General features: G+C 44.1%; 1 protein-coding gene and 1 pseudogene across 1 annotated transcript in view; both read right to left on the minus strand.

Annotated features, from left to right (window-relative positions):
* Positions 1–18,886, minus strand: part of LLGL2 (LLGL scribble cell polarity complex component 2) — a 54,892-nt gene that overhangs the window by 21,074 nt on the left and 14,932 nt on the right. Inside the window, exons 2-10 of the mRNA XM_032792916.2 lie at positions 18,229–18,334; positions 9,014–9,111; positions 7,544–7,625; positions 4,413–4,528; positions 3,527–3,685; positions 1,917–2,079; positions 1,591–1,723; positions 532–586; positions 123–277 (exon numbers count right to left, since the gene is read on the minus strand). Coding sequence (XP_032648807.1) covers positions 123–277; positions 532–586; positions 1,591–1,723; positions 1,917–2,079; positions 3,527–3,685; positions 4,413–4,528; positions 7,544–7,625; positions 9,014–9,111; positions 18,229–18,303 — 1,036 coding nt within the window. The 5' untranslated portion in view covers positions 18,304–18,334. The remainder of the gene's footprint in view (positions 1–122; positions 278–531; positions 587–1,590; positions 1,724–1,916; positions 2,080–3,526; positions 3,686–4,412; positions 4,529–7,543; positions 7,626–9,013; positions 9,112–18,228; positions 18,335–18,886) is intronic.
* LOC116832185 (coatomer subunit zeta-1 pseudogene) lies at positions 5,292–6,717 on the minus strand (annotated as a pseudogene).

The raw sequence follows: 18,886 nt of genomic DNA on the forward strand, positions 1-18,886 counted from the left end.
AGCAAAAAACAGTGCTTTGCAACTAAGCTGCTACTTGTCATACCCAGAATCTCCACCCACAGAGCAACTCCAAGATTGCCCCTTACTCTTCAGAAGAGCAGGGGCACCTTCTCAACACATACCTGCAGCAGGATCTGCATTGCAGACGACAAAGAAGTCTATCACCCGAGATGTAAAGTCAAAGGCAATCTGCTGGCTGCCATGGACGACAGAGATACTGTGCCGGTCACCATAGCTAGCCCGGGGCATCCCTCCTTGGAATATAATGTAAGGTGGCCTTAAAAACAAAGACACACGTTTGTGCTCTCTTTAGAGTCCATCTATTTCACTGGAAACTTATTAACTGAGAAAGTATAAGGCCCCAAAGTTTGACAAAGGCTCCCTACAGTGTTACTCAAAAGGGGCTACATGTGTGAGACAAGTGTAGTCAGCAATGGATTACAAGAAAGCTTGTGCTCCCCTCACACAACCCTATTTTAAGCATTTCTTGTGAACAGTAGGTGGGAGGGAGATGAATAACCAGAAACCTACCCATTCTTCGTCGTCTGCCAATAAATCTTGGAAATGGCCTTGCAAGGGAAAGGACCTAGGATGACAGATTTGCAAAGTTACCACAATTATAAGATGCATCTTACATTAGGTGGAGTTCATATTTCTCACAAAGGGAAGCAGAGTGGAAACTGAAGGCCCTTTTAAATTATTCTGCTTTATACTGACAAAAGTGCCAAATACTCATTATGGCCACATGAGCTTGAAAGTCTGTGGGGCAGTGGCACTGCACTGTGCTGAACTCAGAGAAGCACTGCTTTCTCTAGGAGATGCCATTTCTAGTAGTATTATTCAGTGTGAAGAAGGCTAAGGCCAAAGGGTAGCGGACATGTATCACTGACAGAAGTATCATGTGGTGTACCTGGCTGGCAAGAGCTAGGAGCACTGCACTACAAGCCAGCTGTACCCCAGAAGTGTCTCAATTTCCAGCACTCCCTTCTGGTTAATGCAGGGCTGACAGTAAGCTCTAAAGGCCAGGTCAGGCCACTATGGAGGCCTCCATATGGCAAAAGGAAGAAGTCAGCCTCTTTTGGGGAGTTTCAGCCAACAAGAGGCACCACTTCTTCTTTAGCACTCAAGCAACAGACAGGAAAAGAAATCCACTTAGCTCACATAGAGGAGTCACTTGGCTCTTGCTAAAGAAGAGCTGGACACCTGACTCAGAACAAGGAATAAAACTGAATCCCTAGGCTCCTTTCCTGATAATGTGAGCTATGCTTCTGTACCCAGATCTCTTTTTTTTTTTTTTTCCCTAACCTCCAGCTCATCTATGCTCAGCACAGACATCAAGTTAGGCATCCTTGCTTCAGCAGAGATCAAAGCCAAAGCAAACTGGATTTAAGAGACCCCTTTGAGTTAAGATGTTTAAGGCCCATTGGGGCAACAAGCTCTGCATTGCGCTGCCATGACTACACACTAGGGGAGAGCTTGATTCTGAGATCCCACAGGGGCTTGAAGTGAGTTTGAATTTAAGAACAGTTCAACAAAAACAGTTTAAGCCTCAGCACAGAAGCAGTTTGTTTCTATCACACATATACTGACCATAAGGCACTTTGCTTTCCAGGGGCTCAAGCTGCCTATCATCATTGGATACTGGCCACTGGGCATAACTTCCATCATAATGGCAGCTAATAATTTGATGGCCATCCTTCTGCCAAAAGAGGTTCTCCAGTTGCTAGGGAGGAAAAGAGACAATGACTGATATCCAGAGAATCATTAACCCTTCCAGAACCAGAATATATATTCATAGGAGGGAAATAATTAAGTTGGCTCTCCCTGCACCTCCTGGGTCTATATTTCTTCAGAGAACCCTGGAGAGAGGGGGGCTCAACTTCCCCATGCCCAATGATTTCAGCCATCATTAATACCTGACTGCCCAGGAAGTGGCGTGACACTCTTTTGTTATGCAGGTCCCAAAGGACAATGAGGCCCCTGCTGTATCCAATCAGAATGTGGCCAGGATTCCTAGGATGCTCCCGTAAGGCTTCCACCAATTCAAACGACCGCCTGTTACGATAGTCTTCTGGTACCCTGGGCAAAATACGGGAAAAAATTAATTCATGTGCACCTGATTAAATGACAACCACATTGACAGTGTAAGTATGGGAGAGAAACACGTTGGGAATGACAGGGAAGGTGAAACTCTTAGAAAGATGAGAACAAGAAAGGTATCTTTTCAAAACACAGCCAACATCCTTATGATTTGCAGGGCATTAAGCAAGGAAGCTACTGTGGAGTCTCTAAATGAGAGGACCTCCTTGTCCAGTCCCACCATCAGAAGGGGAAATCAGATGCCTATGATGAAATCTACAGCAGGAAGCCCACAAAGTGGGGTGTAGAAAGGATGTGAGCTACCTCCCTCTCCAGTCCCACTGAAAGGGACATGGAAGGAGTGGAGAAGGGAGCCATAGGCAATGGGATGAAGCTGACACAAGCTTGTAGCCAACTGTTTGTGCTTACAGCCAGCACTGCAAGCAACACATTCCAAAAATTCATTTTTTGGTGAGACTCCCACCTCAAAAAGGTTACAGGTACATAAGGAATCAGGGCAAAATTTTTCAAAAGCATCCAAAGTGCCATAGGAACTGTGGGCACTTTTGAAAATGTTACCCTGAGTTTCTGTAGCCATCGGTAAAGTTGCTACCTCTTTCCTATTGCCCATACAAAAAATTAAATGCCTTGTTAAGCCTTCAAATGAATTTAATATTTGTTTGCAAGACCAGGATACACAGTCATGAGTAAGGCTACAGTTACATCATTGAAGTTGCAGAAGTCACAGAATCCATGACTTCCAGAGACTTCCATGACACTGGAGCACTGCAGCAGCCGCTGGGGGATCCTGGAGCTCCCCAGCCCCACAGGGCAGTGGAGGATCCTCCCTCCCAGCTCCAAGCCCCCGCCAAAGGCAGGGGATGCCCCATGCCCAGCTCCAAACCCCTCAACAGGAGTGGAAGCCACAGCCCCCAGCCGCTGGATTCAGTGGGACAGGGTACTGGACCCTCCTGCCTCCCCATTTTCTCAGGGATGTTTTTAGTAAAGGTCATGGACAGGTCATGAGCAGTAAACAAAAATTCACATAAGTCATTCACAGAAGCCATGACCTGTCCATGACTTTTACTAAAAACATCCCTGACAAAATCGTAGCCTTAATCATAAGACAGGCACAGCATTTGCAGACCTACTAAGTGCGTCCCCTACATAGTTCTGCAATGTTCTACAGCACCTCTGCTATAAATGTCTTGGGTTATTCCTGACCAGAAAATACCATCTGTATAATGCAGACAAAATAGGGCCCAGAGTAAGGATGTCTCTCTCCAACACCATCCAACATTTGCAGTCTGTAACAGTTAATATAAGCCAGGCTCCAGTATACAAGCTGGAATAAAAAACGGTTAAGTGCAACACTCTCAACCTTCCCCTTCCAACTGTCATGCTTATACATAATAAATCCCATTGGTCAATATGCCCATTTGCTCACCGCTGCAGCACTGCCTCAGAGGTGATGGTCCTATCCTCTAACAGTCTGAAGGATGGGAGCTCTACCACAAAGACATTGCCACTCTCAGTGCCAAGGTACAGAACTTCCCGTGATGAATGTGGAAGGACAACAGTTATCTGGGTGGCACTTGGAGGAGATCTGTGGATGCAAAAAGAAACCAGTTAACTGCCTGTAAAAGATCAGTTCTAGAGAGAAGAAGCTATGGTATTCATTTAAATGGCTGCATTGAGCCTCAAATGAAAGCTGACCCCCAGCTTTACCCATAAGCAATTTGTAAGAGATTCAGTAGGCATTTAGCTGGACAAATGGAGCTTTGAGCCAGGATCTTGGTTTTTTTGGAAGCAGAACACCAGCTTTAAAATAAACCTAAAAATAATCCAGAAATGCGTTGAGAGAGAGCTGCGTGTGTTAGATGAGTTTCCCCCCCAGTAGTGACTAACTACCTGAAGAAGCAGAAAGAAATAAGTTGTCCAAAAAAATTAAACTAGAAATACAGGGACATTTTAAACTGTGGTTTAAATGATTTAGTTAAATCCATGGACACACTTATTGATGTAAGACTAGTTACAGTGGTAAGCTCAACAGATATGTCAGGTTTAAATTGATTTGAGAGTACACACAGAGTTGCACAGATTTAACTAAATGTATTTTAAAAGTAGATCTTTAAATTGGTACACCTTTGTGTTCAGATGAGGCCGCATTCAAATCCTGTTGGCATCAATGGAAATACCCCTATTGACTTCAGTAGAAAGTGGATTGGGCCCTAAGTCAGGGCACTGCATACTAAGCCATGTCAGAGTGCATTTTATAAGCTCCTGTGTGGGCAAGCACAGGAAGAAGAGAGAGCAATGTTAGGGCATGTTACCCGGGAGGCCCTCGTAGTGTGAAGCGTTGCTCCTCCTGCAGCTCAGATGCCCCACTACGCTGCTTCAGGCTCCAGAGATGCAAGCTGTTATCATCCAGCAGTGTTACCAGCTGGCACTAAAATCAAGAGACATGATCATAAAGAAAGCAACCTATTACTAAGCAGGACACTAAGGGCTTGGCTACACTTGCAAGTTGCAGCGCTGGTGAGGGGGTTACAGCGCTGCAACTTACCAGGTGTCCACACTTACAGAGCTCAGCCAGCGCTGCAACTCCCTTCCTGCAGCGCTGGCTGTACACCTGGTCTGCTACGGGTGTAGCGAATCCAGCGCTGCTGATGCAGCGCTGCTCATCAGGTGTGGACACTCACCAGCGCTGTTATTGGCCTCCAGGGTATTAGGAGGTATCCCACAATTCCTGTATACAACAAACCGGAAGGTACTCCCCGGAGCTACTTATCTAAAAAACAAACACAGCTGCTCTTTGCTGCAGCGAGCGAGCGAGCCGAGGCTTTGGAATGTTCACAGCTGTTTGCTTGAGGAGACAAACAGCACGGCGGGGGGGGGGGGGAGGGAGTCCGTCGGAGAAGCTGCTTATCTGGTCTGAAGCCTTTTTACATTTAAGAGTGATTGAGAGAGGGGTGGGGGAAATGGCCAGAATTTGCAAGGCAGGGAGCTGTCACACAGTGTCTGCTCCAAAAATCCACTCTCTCTGTCTCCCCGACGCTCCCTGTCACACTCCACCCCACCCCCCTCTTTTGAACTTGCAAGGCAGGGAGCTGTCACAGTATCTGCTCCAAAAATCCACTCTCTCTGTCTCCCCGACGCTCCCTGTCACACTCCACCCCATCCCCCTCTTTTGAACTTTTTTTTTTTCCTCCCCAGCAAAATCCTCCAACATGTTAGGGCTCCAGGCAGTGCGTCATACAGGACAGGGGGGGTGGGACACAGTAGAGATGGGGGCAGAAGTGGGATCCGAGCCCTATTGCAGCAGAGACCACTTGATCTGTTCTTTGGCCGACTGCAGCACCTGAGAAACTGTCTGCTCTGTCAGGGGGACGTCTTCGCCCCGCACGGCCACCCAATGCACCACCTGCTGGGGGTCGCTCTCCAGGATGACACCTCCGTCCACGATCTCATCCACTGCCAGGAAGAGCCCCTCCATGTTCTCCAGCAGAACGCGCTTCTCCACGTTCTTCCTCAGAATCTGGCTGAGCGAGTCGAAGAGGCAGTTCAGCACAGCCATGAGCATCAGCTCGTTCTCGTACGAGCTGCCGACGACGTAGAAGTACAGGTCGATGCTGCTCTTGTAGACCACGGTCAGCCCCTCCAGGAGGGCGATCTCGCTGTCCGTCCAAGGCAGGGAGCTGTCACAGTGTCTGCTCCAAAAATCCACTCTCTGTCTCCCGCAAGCTCCCTGTCACACTCCACACCACCCCCCTCTTTTGAAAAGCACGTTGCAGCCACTTGAACGCTGGGATAGCTGCCCACAATGCACCACTGGTTGCTGTCAGTGTGGACACACTGCAGCGCTGGCCCTACACAGCTGTACGACCACAGCTGTAACTACCAGTGCTGCAAAAATGTAAGTGTAGCCATGCCCAAAGTCAAGCAATACACCACTGCTGTTCAGTGATTATCAGTTAATGCCAGATTCAGGACCTAGTCACTCAGGCTACGTCTTCACTATCTGCTGTATCGGCGGGTAGCAATCGATTGCTCGGGGATCGATATATCGCGTCTCATCTAGATGCGATATATCGATCCCCGAACGCACTTATATCGATTCCGGAACTCCACCAAGCCCAACGGAGTTGCGGAATCGACAGAGGGAGCCGCGGACATCAATCCCGCACCATGAGGACGGTGAGTAATTCGATCTTAGATACTTCGACTTCAGCTACGTTATTCACGTAGCTGAAGTTGCATATCTAAGATCCATTTTCCCCTGTAGTGTAGACCAGCCCTCAGAGTGGCAGGCTTATACAGTTGTATTCAGCAGAATTCTGCTGACTCAGGCAGTAAAGGATTTAGGGACTACACAAATGGCCTGCAGGCTTAAAAGCATTTATTGCCTGCTTCTGTATCCTATATACCAGCAGGGAGGGATGAGGGCTTGATCCTTGAAGGATGCAATATTAGCTGCACTTTCATCAGTTGGGAAGTCCCACACTCTGCTATCTATTTCAGAGAGCTATGTTGTAGCTAGCACACAGTATTTACTCCTTCATGGTTTGCTAAACTGGGCACACACCCCTCCACACCCCGGCTTTGGGAGTTGCTGGTGTATTCCACTTCACCACTCATCTTACATTCTCTACGTCCAACTTCCTTCTCAAGGGTGGTGCCACAGACTCCTTTTATGAGCCCAACCCTGCCAGTTGTACATTCAAATGAAGCATTTTGCCTGCTGAAGCCACACCTGGTACAACCATGTAATACTCCCTATGGGAGTTTCAGTTTATACCATTAAGTTTTGAGTGGTTTACTATCTAGAGAATTCACACCCTCTCATAATACAACACTGCTGTCCCCAAATGGGTGAATCAGACAGTAAAGAGGCTGGTCTGCTAGTTAGTCAGGTTGTGGGGGGTGGGGGGAGTGGGAGAGGAGGAGGGCAATTAGGAGGCCAACAGGCATCTGGGGAATTTTATCGTCCCATTTTTAGGCGAAGCCACACTACGCAAGAGCAAAGGAAGGAAGCTTAGAAGTGGTTAGGTTAGCCAAAGAATGATGAAACCTGCTGAACAGCAGCTGCTGTTGTTTCATCTGGCGAGCACTGCACAGCAGAGAGGAAAATGAGTATGATCCCACTACAGGAATGCAGGTTGCAATACAAAAGGAAGCCCTTGCAGACAGCCTCTTGCAACAGCAACTATCCTAATCCTGTTGCCACTATCACCAGGTGCTTTCTGAGCTCAATTAAAAAGGTGCTGCTCTCTCTATTTTTGTGATTAACATCTTCACGACAATGGGTGCTATTTACAGCTCAATGAACAACACTGGGGAGGCCTGTCACAGACCCAGCATTTCTAGAACACAGACATTACACAGCCCAAAAGGATTCTAGAACTCAGGGCCTGGAGGCGAGTACACACACACACACACACACACACACACAAATTCCACTCACCTGGCCGGGAATAAAGTGTATCTGCATGACTGTATTGTTCTCTTCATGTAAACCCATAAACTCCACCCCAGGAGCTCCATATCTGAAATGTTTGTTGAGGATCAACAGTATTAAAGATCACCTACAGCTACAATCACTTGAGGAGTAGTTGCTAGCAAATGAGATGAGATTTAGTTAGAAACCAAATGGAGTCAGTGGTTATCACAGATTATTTTGAATCCATACATGCCTAGTTTGAGTTTAGTGTGCACACAACAATGGAAAGCATGTACAGAAGTTTTTTCTTGGTAGTTTGGGGGAGACGCAGAAAAGGTGGCTGGACCATGCTTTCTCCAAAGGTTGTTAGTGGTTTCCCACACACTTCAATCCCTGCTTAATCAATCTGTAACCAGGAGACAGATGGCTAATGCCTTCCTGCAGAGCTCAGTCTCTCTGAACACAAACAGTGCTGAAAATGAGTAAGCAAGCCCAGACAGCTCCAACTTTTCCTTTCTGGGTTGGAGTGACATGCCTCTTTCATCCCACACTCAGCTGGCCTTGTGTCATGGGAACCACCTCTCAATGCCTTTGTGTACACACAATACACGCTATCCTGGGACTGGACAAACAACCGCCTTCAAATGTTTTACTTCTGGTCCACTATTGGGGGACTTTAGGGTCCTGGATGAAGACTAATCCAGGAAGCAGAATGTCTTCATGGCTTAAACTTCAATCTTTGAGATGGTATTGAATAAAAAATCTCTCTCCCCCACTTTATAGTATTAAGATAGCCTTGGCATTTAAAATAAGGGACAATTAGCTTTTAAGGCCAGAATACATCATTATGCTCATCTATTCTGATCCTCCACATATGATCTTCCTTGGTAAAAGGAATTTGTTGTATACAGTGTTATTGTAGCCATGTTGGTCCCAGGATATCAGAGAGGAAAGGTGGGCAAGGTAATATCTTTTATTGGGCCAACTTTTGTTGGTGAGAGAGACAAGCTTTTGAACTTACACCAAGCTTGTCTTCAGGTCTGACCTGAAGACAAGCTCTGTATAAGCTCAAAAGCTTGTCTCTCTTGCCAATAGAAGTTGGTCCAATAAAATATATAACCTCACCCATCTTGTCTCTCTAAAAGGAATTGGATCCCTTCACCCCCTTTTACTGCTTCCATATAATAATACATACAAATGTTAAATGCCTTATATGAACACAACTACATATAAAACTGGATAAAGGAAGACAAAATTCATTAGGCGTGTTCCATGTACTTTGCTTATTTTTGCAGATATATTTTCCACTACAGACTAGAAATAAGGTGCAAAATTAAGCAAGAGTAATTAACCATCTCTCTAAAAGTAGTGCTAGAGCTCAAACAGAAAGTTCCTGGGTGAAGTTCTTTCCTTTGTTTGTCAGATAAAGCTCCAGACAATCTAAGAATCCAACCTGACATTGCAAGTTGTGAATCACACCTGTAAAAAGGATACAGTTTGATGGCTCCTGATCTGGTCCCGATAGCCATAAGATGGAGAAAGGGGCTATATCCCAATGCACTGGGCTGGTGGGGAAATCCATGTTCTACAGTCTGGAGAAAACAAAAAATATCTCAAGGACATGTAGTTTCATGGGCAGAAGCCAGAAATTGAATATGGTTTAGTTGTTTCAAACATAGCATGTTCAAGGATAATGTTTTAAGTCAAAAGATGCTCCAACAGAAGTTTGGTTGTCTCAGTTCAACTCTGTCAATAACCCTCAAATCTACTTACCAAGATCTGCTTGTTATTCAGATGCATAAACATTGAAATACTGCAACTTTCACTACCATAGAAATGGCAAAGGAATATTCCACAATAAGGAACCAGTTGGACTCCTGATGTTTTGTAAGAGTTTTAATCTTAGAAATTCACCTGAGCACAACCTACAAGACTCACTACAATGCACCCAGACAATCCTCTTATCAACTCCACTTCATGCCAGTCTACTTTATTAAATCATGATCCAAGCTCTGGACATCTTTAGAGTTTATTCTTGAAACTGACTCATAATTACTGCTTGAGTTTTAGTCGAGTTAGACTTCCAATAAGTCAGCCTGTATAACATCCTCTTATGCATGGGTGCCAAATTTGTATAATTTTTGGTGGTGCCCAGAACGGGGAAGTAATTTCTAAGTAAAGCCGTCCCGTCCCTCGGAAAGACTGGGGCAACTGACCCGACCCTGCACTTCAGGGGGACGTGGGGTCCAGGGCGGCCTGGTACCAGCAGCAACAAACAACCCAGCCTGGCCAGCTCCTGGTGTCATTCAGGGGCAGAAACCAGAAGGAGATGGGGTGGGGGATTGGGGGAAAGAGTTGGAATGGGAGAGGGGAGAAGACTAAGCAGGACTGGGAAGAGACAGGGCAGAGCAGAGCCAGGTCACTTGCTGCTACCAGCGCCAGGCCCCTGCTATCCCCCTAGGCCACCCTGGACCTCACAACCCCCTGAAGTGCGAGGCCCCCCAAAATGTGCGGCCCAGGGTAGTTGCCCTGGTCCATCCTATGGACAGGATGGCTCTGAAAATATAAGCCCAAACTTTGTTGGAGCCAGGCCCACATTTCTGAATATTGGTGGAGAACGGACATGACAGGCTCATATATCTCACTACTTATGCTCTTAAGTATAGCTTGTATATCAGTTCCTGCTAGCAGCCTTATGGCAAGTGCCCAGAATGGACTCAACGTACCAGCCAAGAAGGAAACATCCCACAGGGCAGTTGGGAAAACTGGTGAATCTGGTATCCAATTCCCAAACATAGCAGGGGACACTGGGTTTTATTCATAGTATCTAGAGGCCTATCAAGCCATATCAAACTAGCTCAGAGAGGCTCTATTATTGATTATAGAGAGATGTTCATGACTCTAGCAGATAAGAGCACAAAAAGCAGCTTGCTTGGTTTTAGTGACTGCTATATAATACATACTTAGACCAAAACACAATTTGGAGCAGACATGTACTACCTACCTAGGTAAGTAAGAAGTTTACTGGATACAAACACCTATGTAAAGTGTTTAAGAGGAAACCATGTCTTAAGAGTACAGTCAACAACTACGGCACTACCGCGATTTGGAAACAGCTCAGATTCTAGTTTTCAGAAGTGCCAGTGTACAATGGGTCCAAACCCTGGATATCTGAACATTATGTGGTCTTAAGATAGTAACTACAATTAGATCTGAAGAGAGTTGATGGTTGTGCGCTTCCAGAGGGGAAGTCATTTCTAAACAGACCACAGGACAAGTCAGAAAACAAATGGAGTGCCCCTTTACTTAATTCCACATTTAGAAATTGTGCCAGCATAGTTACCTCAGTTAGGAATGTGGGGTGGGGGGAAATCCCACCCTTAACAGATATAGCTGCGCTGGTAAAAGATCTAGTGAACATGCAATCATATCGGCAAAAAGGTCCTTTCTGAGGTCAGGGAACTGGCATAAACTATACCAGCAAAAGCATTCTTGCTGGTATAAGCTGCATTTCCTTTAGCATTCTTGCTGGTATAGTATACATACACACAAACCTTTTCTAGTAGATGGGGCCTTAGTGTTAGAAGCACCATCTCAAACTGAAGAGCTCTCCCAGTTCTCTCATTTGTTTATTCTGGGTACTTTGTGTACAGTCAGTTTCCTCTGTTTGTGAGGTGATCAAGGGTTCAAAAGGGGTACCATGAGCCACAGGGAAGGGGGAAATATTTCAAGTGTTTTTCTTCTTTTTTAAAACGTACTGAAGATTAGGTAGCAAATGACCTGGAATCCAAACACGTCCTTCAAAGAGGAATGTGGGCAACAGCACAGGAGCACAAGGAGCAAGTCTGGCAGCAAAGGCCTTAGCGGCGCCTAATACAAGACTAGCTTCATAGAGTAACCATGGGAAATAAATCTGGAATAAAGGACCACTGATGAGTCCTTGCAACACTTTCTACCAACCCTCTATTACCTAATTTGGTTAATCCAATACCAGTAGGAAAGAAAGGAAGCATTGCTCCATCCTAAAGTGGATTGATTCTGTATATAAAGTACTGTACAGTACAATTAGCTACACAGGTGCTCAGTATTACCTGAGGACAAATACTCCTTTCTGCTTAAGGTAGTCTGAATCCTTATCACTTGAAATGTGGCATCTTGGGACTCTAATATTTCTTAAGTTTTCATTTAAATCTATATCTTGAAATAATATACAATACTCTCCCATTTCCCCCAATTGCTAAGGCCTTGTCTACACGAACACGTGGTGATCAATGCATCGGCAGGCAATTTAGCAGGTCTAGTGAAGATCTGCTAAATCCATTGCAGATCGCTCTCGTCAACTCCTGTACTCTACCTGAACGAGAAGCTCAAGGGAAGTTGATGGAAAAGCGTCTCCAGTCCAGATTGCGTAGTGTGGACCCCGCGGTAAGTAGATCTAAGTACGTCAACTTCAGCTACGTTATTCATATAGCTGAAGTTGCTTAACTTAGATCGATCTCCCCCCATAGTGTAGACAAGGCTTCAGTTACCTGATTCTGTTCAGTAATGGGACTTTGAGTTTTATTTTTAAGTAAGGTTTGCTCACATGTGATTCAAGAGAGAGTTATTCCATTTAATACCACCTACAGTGAAGGTGTCTTCAGTGGAAACCTTGAGTGCAGTAACATTCAACTACAACTCTAAGCTAATAACGTTCATGCTACAACTGATATAAGTCGCATCTGAACCCACATTTATAGAGGTAGAAGGCAAGCTGATTCATCTCAGTGGTATTCTACCATATTAAAAACAGCACTAGGTACCACAAATGCATTATCCCTGGATTTCTGTAACTTTAAGATAAGTATAATCTGGCACCAGGCAGGCACAGAAATTATTCCAACTGCTGGTAAAACTGATATCTACATCTTGTCTAGAATGACAGTTTATCACATGGGTTCATTTCAACCTCGTGACAAAAGTTAAAAGATACAGCTATGCCGTTCTGGATTCCATGACCTTTACAATCAGTTCACCTCTTTTCCATCTGTGCTACACACAACACGAGTAATTTTTGTGTTGTAAAAGAGGTTGTAAAGAAGACCATTTAGATGCTGTCTATCTAAACAGCAGTGACAAGCTTTGTCCTCTTTGCTCCCAAATTTTCTGATCCAAGAAATAAAACTGAGGATTCTACCAGCACATCCTTCCTATTCGGTTTCTAAATATGGTCCACTTAATACAGCTCAAGGCCCACGGCAAAGAAATGGGTGGAAGACAGACACTTGCTTGCCACTGATCATAAAAAGTGGAAATGCAGGTCATGTGTCTTCCCCTCCCCCAGCTGCAGATACAAAAATCCTAACGCATGTCAAGGATTCGGGAATATCCTGCCCACAAGTGCAAAACAGTTAGCTGCAGTTTAATGGGTTTATTTTTACAGCACTGCAGGTGTGCCTGTTGCTTTACAAACACAAGATAAGGCATCTGCAATTTAAATGCAATAATGTACAGATAAAGGAGGGAAAATGAATAAAATGAATATGCATCATTAATGACTGGTGTGGGGTGTGCATTTCCAGGTTTGTTTGTTATTTCTAGTGTAGGCAAGAGGGCAGGAAGTACATTGTGGCAGGTTTGTTGCTGTGTTCAGGTTTGGCACTGGGGTGTGACTTTGCATACAGATTTCTCTCCATTGATTAACCAAGATCTCTGAGGATTTCTCTCTCCTTGCAAATAGTACAGTGAAGTCAGAACTAAGGCAGCGGCTGTTTGGCTGTCCCTGTTTTCCCTCATTCATATCTGGCTGATGAAAGCAGCAGCCTGTACTTTAACCTGTTCAGCAGGTGAACCTCTAGTGGGGGAAGGGAGGATGAGAGTACAATAGAGCCTTTTATTGGTGCATATAAAGTACTGGTGTGACCTTTTTGTTCCTTTTAGGTGAGCTAGGAAGTTTCATTTTCATTTTCCTAAAACTGCAACAACTAGTTTCAAGTTCAGGGCAAAAGGAAGCCTGGTGTCAGCAGCATTTGTGAACAGAGGTGTTTCGCATTAGCTATATTCGCTGCAAGAAAGAAATGGGCAAACAGCTGATTCAATCCAAACTGAAGCTGAATGGATTGGGTCCATAGCTGTTTCTCCTCCTTTCCCTCCTCTGCACTCTTATTCAGACATTTTATAACAATGCAAAATAAAGGAACTGCATCTTTGTTAAATACTCCCTTTGAAGACAACAATGAAGCTGGTGGGTGTTAAGTCTGCTTGACATAGTTCCTTATTCACAAGTCAAAAATCAACCATTCATCACACCACTTAGCAAGAGGGTTGAAGAGAAGGAAAAATGCAGCGCACATCTCTGCCATAAATTAAATGGAATGCTTCCAATGTGGTAAGAAAAGGTGGGTGAGGTAATCTCTTTTTTTACTATAACCCAGTTTGCAACTCAGCCGCAGGACAGGCTGGTTCACCTATGTGTTACCTATCATCTAATCAGACAGTGCCAGTCTGAACATGTTTTGTTTTGCAGGATTTGGACTGAGCCAAATTCATCAGATATTATGCTAAAAGCGGGATGAACTTTTTTTTAAAAAAAAGGAGATTGTCAAGTACACAAACCTTTCACTCTGTGCTACCTATTGAGCTAAAAACAGATTCTTGCAACAGGTATATACAAGTACAGGTAGTTCTTGGTCATACAGAGAAAGGTATGCAAAGCCAAGTCATCCACACAGAATGTGAGAAGGCAATTATTTAAAGAGCACATGTTGTTACAAGAGTTTAATAGAAGAGAGGCTGGAAAGCTAGCCTGGCTGCATGGGTCAGTCCTTCAAAATTATCTGGGTTGTTCAATTTCTGACAACAGGTAAACTCTGGAGTGCAGACAGAAGAGGGAAGAGGTGAGGGACCCAAGCTGGGAGACATAAGCCTTTAAAATGCTTAAAATCCCAATTGAACAATTACATCAAGTTAAGCAGTAGGCATGTCCTTAAAGTAGCCCCATTCATTGCTGGCATAACCAGATGCAATTCCACTGATTTCAATGGGATTACATCCTCATAGCCAATTCATTACTTGAGTATGTAGGCATAGTGATTTACTGCTAATTACCAACATCAGAACTACTGAATTTTACATCCAATACTGAACAAAGAACAAAAAGAAGCCAGGTCCATGTGTAATGCAGTTAGATACATGTCTAAAATGAGAAAAATCCCTCAATAGGGAGACATAGCTAAACTGGGATGGAGAAGGAGACAAAGCTAATGTTTTAAAAAAAATTCTCCCCATAGCTGTAATCATTCATATTGACCAGGGTACAGAGCCACAGTCCAATAATCCCACCAAATGAAATAGGGCTCTCTCGGAGCTGTCTAGCTGGGAGGATTCAAAGGACGACTGGTTACATGAAACAAATTTTAAGGGAAGAAAAAGCATCCCAGAATATATAGCACTATTTTAATTGGAAGACCACAACGCTGTAGGTTTGGAGATCCCCTAAGCACTGGAGAGGAAGAATCGTTTGAGGAAATGTGAAGATCATACTTTCTGGGACCATGTCTATTTGCCTGGTTTCTGCATCAGAGGATACTGGGACAGCTCAACAATTAAATGCTGTACAAGGAAACATCCCAGAAATTTTTTCTCTCCCATCCAAAATTTAGGCTTTCCAGTTGATATACTAATATCAACAAAATAGGAACAGACAGTGCCCCAGGTTATATGGGCATTATAGTTTTGTCACCAAGATTCTATCTACTGCCCATTCAATTTTTTCATCTTACACTGATCAGTCAAGTATTGGAGGGGTAGCCATGTTAATCTGGATCTGTAAAAGCAGCAAAGAATCCTGTGGCACCTTACAGACTAACAGACGTTTTGGAGCATGAGCTTTCGTGGGTGAATACCCACTTCACCGGATGCATGTAGTCACTACATGCATCCGATGAAGTGGGTATTCACCCATGAAAGCTCATGCTCCAAAACGTCTGTTAGTCTGTAAGGTGCCACAGGATTCTTTGCTGCTTTTACAGATCAGTCAGTAGTTATACTACTCAGCTTTTTTGATGTACTGCACATATATCCCCGCATGGAGAGAAGTTAAACAAACTGAGGACTAACTTGTGCCCATACTGATAGAATGACAAGCTCTGTAACAGGGAAGGAGAAGGGTACATCTCAGGCCCAAGAGAAGAAATTGTTCTCTTTATTCACTGGAGCGCTCCTGTTCATTTTTGTAGCACAAATCTGTTAGAGCAGCCAGGTCTACAGAGCAGCTAGGGAGGGTGCTTTCCAGCACTGATAAGCAGACATGCACTGGCTCTGCTCAAGTTAGTGCACTAAAGCCAGCAATGTGGCTGCAGCAGCATGGGTTAGCCAAGAAAGTACATCCTCAGAGGGTTGGATTGTACTCAGGCAGCTAGCCCCTGCCACCAAAGAGATACTACTATTTTTAGCATGTTAGCTGAGGTAGAGCTAGTGCCTGTCTGTCTACTGGGACCGGGAAGCTCCCTCCCAGCTGCTGTGTAGACATAGACTTACTTGGAGTTAATGCATCAGCATATCCCACTAATATAAGTAGCACTATGAACTTAGATGTACAAAATGGATTCGTGTTTAACCTTTATACAAAAATGGGCAATAAGAGAACTATGGTGGGAATAGCTAGTGTCCTGTAACCAGATTTTATGTTACACACTATTAGCTCTCACAAGCAACACGTGTAGTACTAAACAGATATGATTAACAGACATAAAAGATACAACCTGACCGCACTGATAGGATACTATAGACTCCCAACTGAAATTAGATAAAGAATCTAAGCTGTTACTAGTCCCTTACCAGACCAGTTCTTATCCAGCATTATATTTGAGGACTTCTGAAGAATAAATTCATGAAAGTGCTAAAGAACAGGAATTTAAGTGTTCATGAAGTTCCACCTTCATGTTGCACGTTAAACGAGGACCATTCCCTAGTAACAGAAAACATTCTTAACTTCTTGGCTTCTCAAAGCCATAATCTTTGACATGCCAAAACCTAAGTCTGACTTTTTAGGACCTGCCAGTCTTATGGCAGTCTCCATTATATCTAAAGTTTGCTTCTCTGAAATCCTTTCTATTATCGCTCTACAGGTAATAACGGAAGACGACAAGATTTAGAGCCATATCTTTGCAGGAAAAGAGTGTAAAAAAATGACAAAGGATTCCTTGCTAGAAAAGCAAACTGTAGATTCTCCTAGCAATCAATCCCTTGCTAACAAAGAAGAGTGTATAAGGGGTCATTTTTGCTTAAATACTGTGACTAATTACAAAGAATAAATTACTAAAAAGTAGTGTCTTAGACTGAAAGACACCATCTTGTAAATATCGCATTTTCCTTTGTAGGACTGAATCAAATACCACCACTAAAGTCAGAAAGCATCACAAAGCAGGGAAAGATGATATAGCAGTGAAGGTATGCTAGGCACTTTACAAACAGGCAAAAAGACAAATGTTCCCTAAGGCCGTGGCTACACTCAAAACTCCAGAGCACTGCCATAGGAGCGCTCCCGCAGCAGCACTTTGAAGTACGAGTGTAGTCGCAGCGCCAGCGTTGGGAGAGAGCTCTCCCAGCGCTGCAGGTACTCCATCTCCATGAGGGGATTAGCTTACAGCACTGGGGCACTGTTTACACTGGTGCTTTACAGCACTGTAACTTGCTGCACTCGGGGGGTGTTTTTTCAAACCCTCGAGTGAGAAAGTTGCAGTGCTGTAAAAAGTGCCAGTGTAGCCACAGCCTAACTAAACAGAACTCTCCAAGAGCTGGGTGAATACCAATGCTCAGACACAGCTGTTCCCTGTTTGCAAAGAATGGAACCTCCACAAAAACTTGGATGTATGGATTCAGAACTGGCAGAATAGCACAATCACATTTGCCACAAGAGCTGCCTTTGTAACCTCCCCCATTTGAATCCCATATACTCACTTTTGCATTAGCCAACTGAAGTATGGCCTGAGAACAGGACTCCTAAAATCTAATCATGGCTCTGACAAACACTCTCAGTGGCTTCAGCCAAGTCACAGCTTCTGTCTCAGTCCTTTCCCAGGCCACACCATTGGTACAACAGGAATAATACGCCTCTACCTCGAAATACTGTCCTTGGCAGCCAAAAAATCTTACTGCATTATAGCTGAAACCATGTTATATTGAATTTGCTTTGATCCATCGGAGAGCACAGCCCTGCTCCCCGGAGCACTGCTTTACCACATTATATCCAAATTCGTGTTATATTGGGTGGTGTTATATCGAGGTAGTGGTGTATTTACTTCCTCCATAGAGGTGTGATGAGAACATGCGTAGCACTTTAAAGACACAAAATACTGTGGAAGTCCTATGTATTAGTCACAGCAGAACTATAGTCACATTGAAATAATTTCCTCACTCCCTCAAAGAGAAAATGTTAGTAATCTGTTTTCTCGTGAACCACAGACCTAAAACCAAGAATGTGGTATCTAAAGCCCAGGAATGGCCTGTGAGTTTAAGACATGCACACATACAAACATGTTTGTATCAGAGGGACGGCAAAAAAAACTCCAGCTTTGATTTACCAAATACAAGGGCAGTCTACCTCTGTTGTAGCTAGCTTTTCCATACTTACCTGAATGAACCTTCCCTCCTCTCTCTTCAGTGACTATGGACAGATTTACCCTTTCATGCTTGTTTCTCTTAAAGCTCATTTGAAGAGCCCACCATACCTTGTTAAACTGGAAAAGGTCACGCTTGAGCCTCTCTCTTACAGGATCATGTCCGTGTCTCAAAAACCTTCTCATTTTCCTTCTTTAACCACCTGGCACCAGAAACCTAGTAAAAAAGCAAAACCATGTTTAAACGAGTGGGATTTTAGAGTGTAAAAAATTAATCTGAATTGGGTACTTCATTTTGTTTCAGCAAGTAACACGGCATTCATCAGGCCAGAAGGAGACAGCACAGCTATATGGGGAGTTAACAGGGACGAAAACTCAACACCACTGCAGCACATTATCCCAGATAGTAGGATTTAGTTTGCATAATCCCTTTTTCATGCTGCTCAATTCTAGAATCCCTGCAGTTTTTAAAAACAAACAAACAATGCAGTTTACACTTTGCCACTTTTATTTTTTTAAATCTCTTCACCTGACCTTGTCCAAGAAAGATGACAAGGGACAGAATGCAAAAGGATACTACAGTAGTCAGATAAATGTTTAAAGACACCAGCTCAAAAAGCCACCTAACTTCCAGAGTTGGTGGCAGCATACACTAGTATCAGTTTTTACCCCAGATAACCCTACGGCTACTGAGCTGAGGAGGAGAAAGTAAACATTTTAGGCTGGCATTATGAGTATAGCATAAGGAGCTGGTGTTGCCTGGAATGTA

The sequence above is a fragment of the Chelonoidis abingdonii genome, chromosome 13, assembly GCF_003597395.2.
Source record: "Chelonoidis abingdonii isolate Lonesome George chromosome 13, CheloAbing_2.0, whole genome shotgun sequence".
NCBI classification, from domain to species: domain Eukaryota; kingdom Metazoa; phylum Chordata; order Testudines; family Testudinidae; genus Chelonoidis; species Chelonoidis abingdonii.